At 45.4% G+C, this 2,500-nt stretch overlaps 1 protein-coding gene across 1 annotated transcript in view; it reads right to left on the bottom strand.

The window, feature by feature from the left end:
• iqgap1 (IQ motif containing GTPase activating protein 1) overlaps positions 1–2,500 on the bottom strand; it is a 77,395-nt gene that overhangs the window by 27,730 nt on the left and 47,165 nt on the right. Inside the window, exons 16-17 of the mRNA XM_055154401.1 lie at positions 1,281–1,371; positions 314–478 (exon numbers count right to left, since the gene is read on the bottom strand). Of these exons, the coding sequence (XP_055010376.1) occupies positions 314–478; positions 1,281–1,371 (256 nt within the window). The remainder of the gene's footprint in view (positions 1–313; positions 479–1,280; positions 1,372–2,500) is intronic.

Genomic DNA, 2,500 nt, shown 5'->3' with positions numbered 1-2,500 from the left:
TGGGGTCAGCGTGTGGCTCGTTCTGGGTCAGCACGTGGCTCGTTCGGGGTCAGCACGCGGCTCGTTCGGGGTCAGCGCGCGGCTCGTTCTGGCTCAGTGTGTGGCTCTTTTGGGTTTAGCGTGTGGCTCGTTCTGGGTCAGCGCGTGGCTCGTTCTGGGTCAGTGTGTGGCTCGTTCTGGGTCAACATGCGGCTCGTTCTGGGTCAGAGTGTGGCTCGTTCTGGGTCAGTGTGTGGCTCTTTTGGGTTTAGCGTGTGGCTCATTCTGGGTCAGCGTGTGGCTCATTCCGGGTCAGCACGCGGCTCGTTCTCACCTGGCTCCTTGCGGTCCTTGCGGTCCTTGAGTTCGGTCTGGTAGGCGTCGCCGCACTCGGCCGTGACGCCGTAAAGCCCCGCCCCCTGGCTCCTGAGCGCCGCCAGAGTCTGAGCCGAGTCGCCCTCGTCTACGGCTCGATTTATCGCCTGAATGCACTGAGAGACTGACGCACAAACGCACAACACAGACGCACAAACGCACAACACAGATGCACAACACACAACACGACACACAACACGACACACAAACGCACAACACAGATGCACAAACGCACAACACAGACGCACAACACAGACGCACAACACACAGCACGACACACAAATACACAACACGACGCACAAACACACAACACGACACACAAACACACAACACAGATGCACAAACACACAACACGACACACAACACAGACGCACAAACACACAACACGACACACAAACACACAACACAGACGCACAAACACACAACACGACACACAACACAGACGCACAAACACACAACACGACACACAACACAGACGCACAACACAGACGCACAACACACAACACAGATGCACAACACAGACGCACAACACACAACACAGACGCACAAACGCACAACACAGACGCACAACACAGACGCACAAACGCACAACACAGACGCACAACACAAACGCACAACACGACACACAGAGACACAGAAGATAAACATTCAGTTTGTTTATAGAACTGTAAACAACTGTATACAATATACAGTAATACTTTTAGTAGGAAACATAGTTGTAGTACAGTAGTAGTAGTAGTAGTAGTAGTAGTAGTAGAAGTAGTAGCAGTAGCAGTAGCAGTAGTAGCAGCAGTAGTAGTAGTAGTAGTAGTAATAGTAGTAGTAGTAGTAGTAGTAGTAGTAGTAGTAGTAGTAGTAGTAGTAGTAGTAGTAGTAGTAGTAGCAGTAGCAGTAGTAGTAGTAGTAGTAGTAATAGTATTTCTCACAGAGGAGGGCGTCTGCTGTGTTCTGATTGGCTCGTCTGATGGCGTCTTGGATTTCGTCCAACCACAAAACAGCAGAAGGATCCTGAGTCTCCTGCAACAACAACAACACAACTACATCAACACAACACACAACGACAACACAACACACAACGACAACACAACTACATCAACACAACACACAACGACAACACAACACACAACGACAACACAACTACATCAACACAACACACAACGACAACACAACTACATCAACACAACACACAACGACAACAACAACACAACAACAACAACACACAACGACAACACAACACACAACGACAACACAACTACATCAACACAACACACAACGACAACACAACACACAACGACAACACAACAACACAACAACAACAACAACACACAACTACATCAACACAACACACAATGACAACACAACACACAACAACAACACAACTACATCAACACAACACACAACGACAACACAACACACAACGACAACAACACAACAACAACAACACAACAACAACACAACTACATCAACACAACACACAACGACAACACAACACACAACGACAACAACACAACAACAACACAACTACATCAACACAACTACAACACAACAACAACACACAACAACACAACTACATCAACACAACTACATCAACACAACTACATCAACACAACAACAACACAACTACATCAACACAACTACAACACAACAACAACACAACAACACAACTACATCAACACAACACACAACAACAACACAACTACATCAACACAACACACAACAACAACACAACTACATCAACACAACACACAACAACAACACAACACACAACAACAACAACACAACTACATCAACACAAACACAACACAACAACAACAACACACAACACACACAACAACAACAACACAACTACATACAACAACAACACACACACAACACACAACAACAACACAACTACATCAACACAACACACAACAACAACACAACACACAACACACAACAACAACAACACAACTACATCAACACAACACACAACACACACAACAACAACAACAACAACAACAACACAAATACATCAACACAACACACAACGACACAACAACACAACAACAACAACACAACAACAACACAACTACATCAACACAACACACAACGACAACAACACAACAACAACAACACAACAACAACACAACTACATCAACACAACACA

This window comes from Boleophthalmus pectinirostris, unplaced genomic scaffold (assembly GCF_026225935.1).
Source record: "Boleophthalmus pectinirostris isolate CB_2022bp ecotype Guang Dong unplaced genomic scaffold, ASM2622593v1 HiC_scaffold_19, whole genome shotgun sequence".
Taxonomy (NCBI): domain Eukaryota; kingdom Metazoa; phylum Chordata; class Actinopteri; order Gobiiformes; family Gobiidae; genus Boleophthalmus; species Boleophthalmus pectinirostris.
The sequence above is the reverse complement of the archived record's forward strand: the minus strand, read 5'-3'. Positions and strand labels throughout refer to the sequence as shown.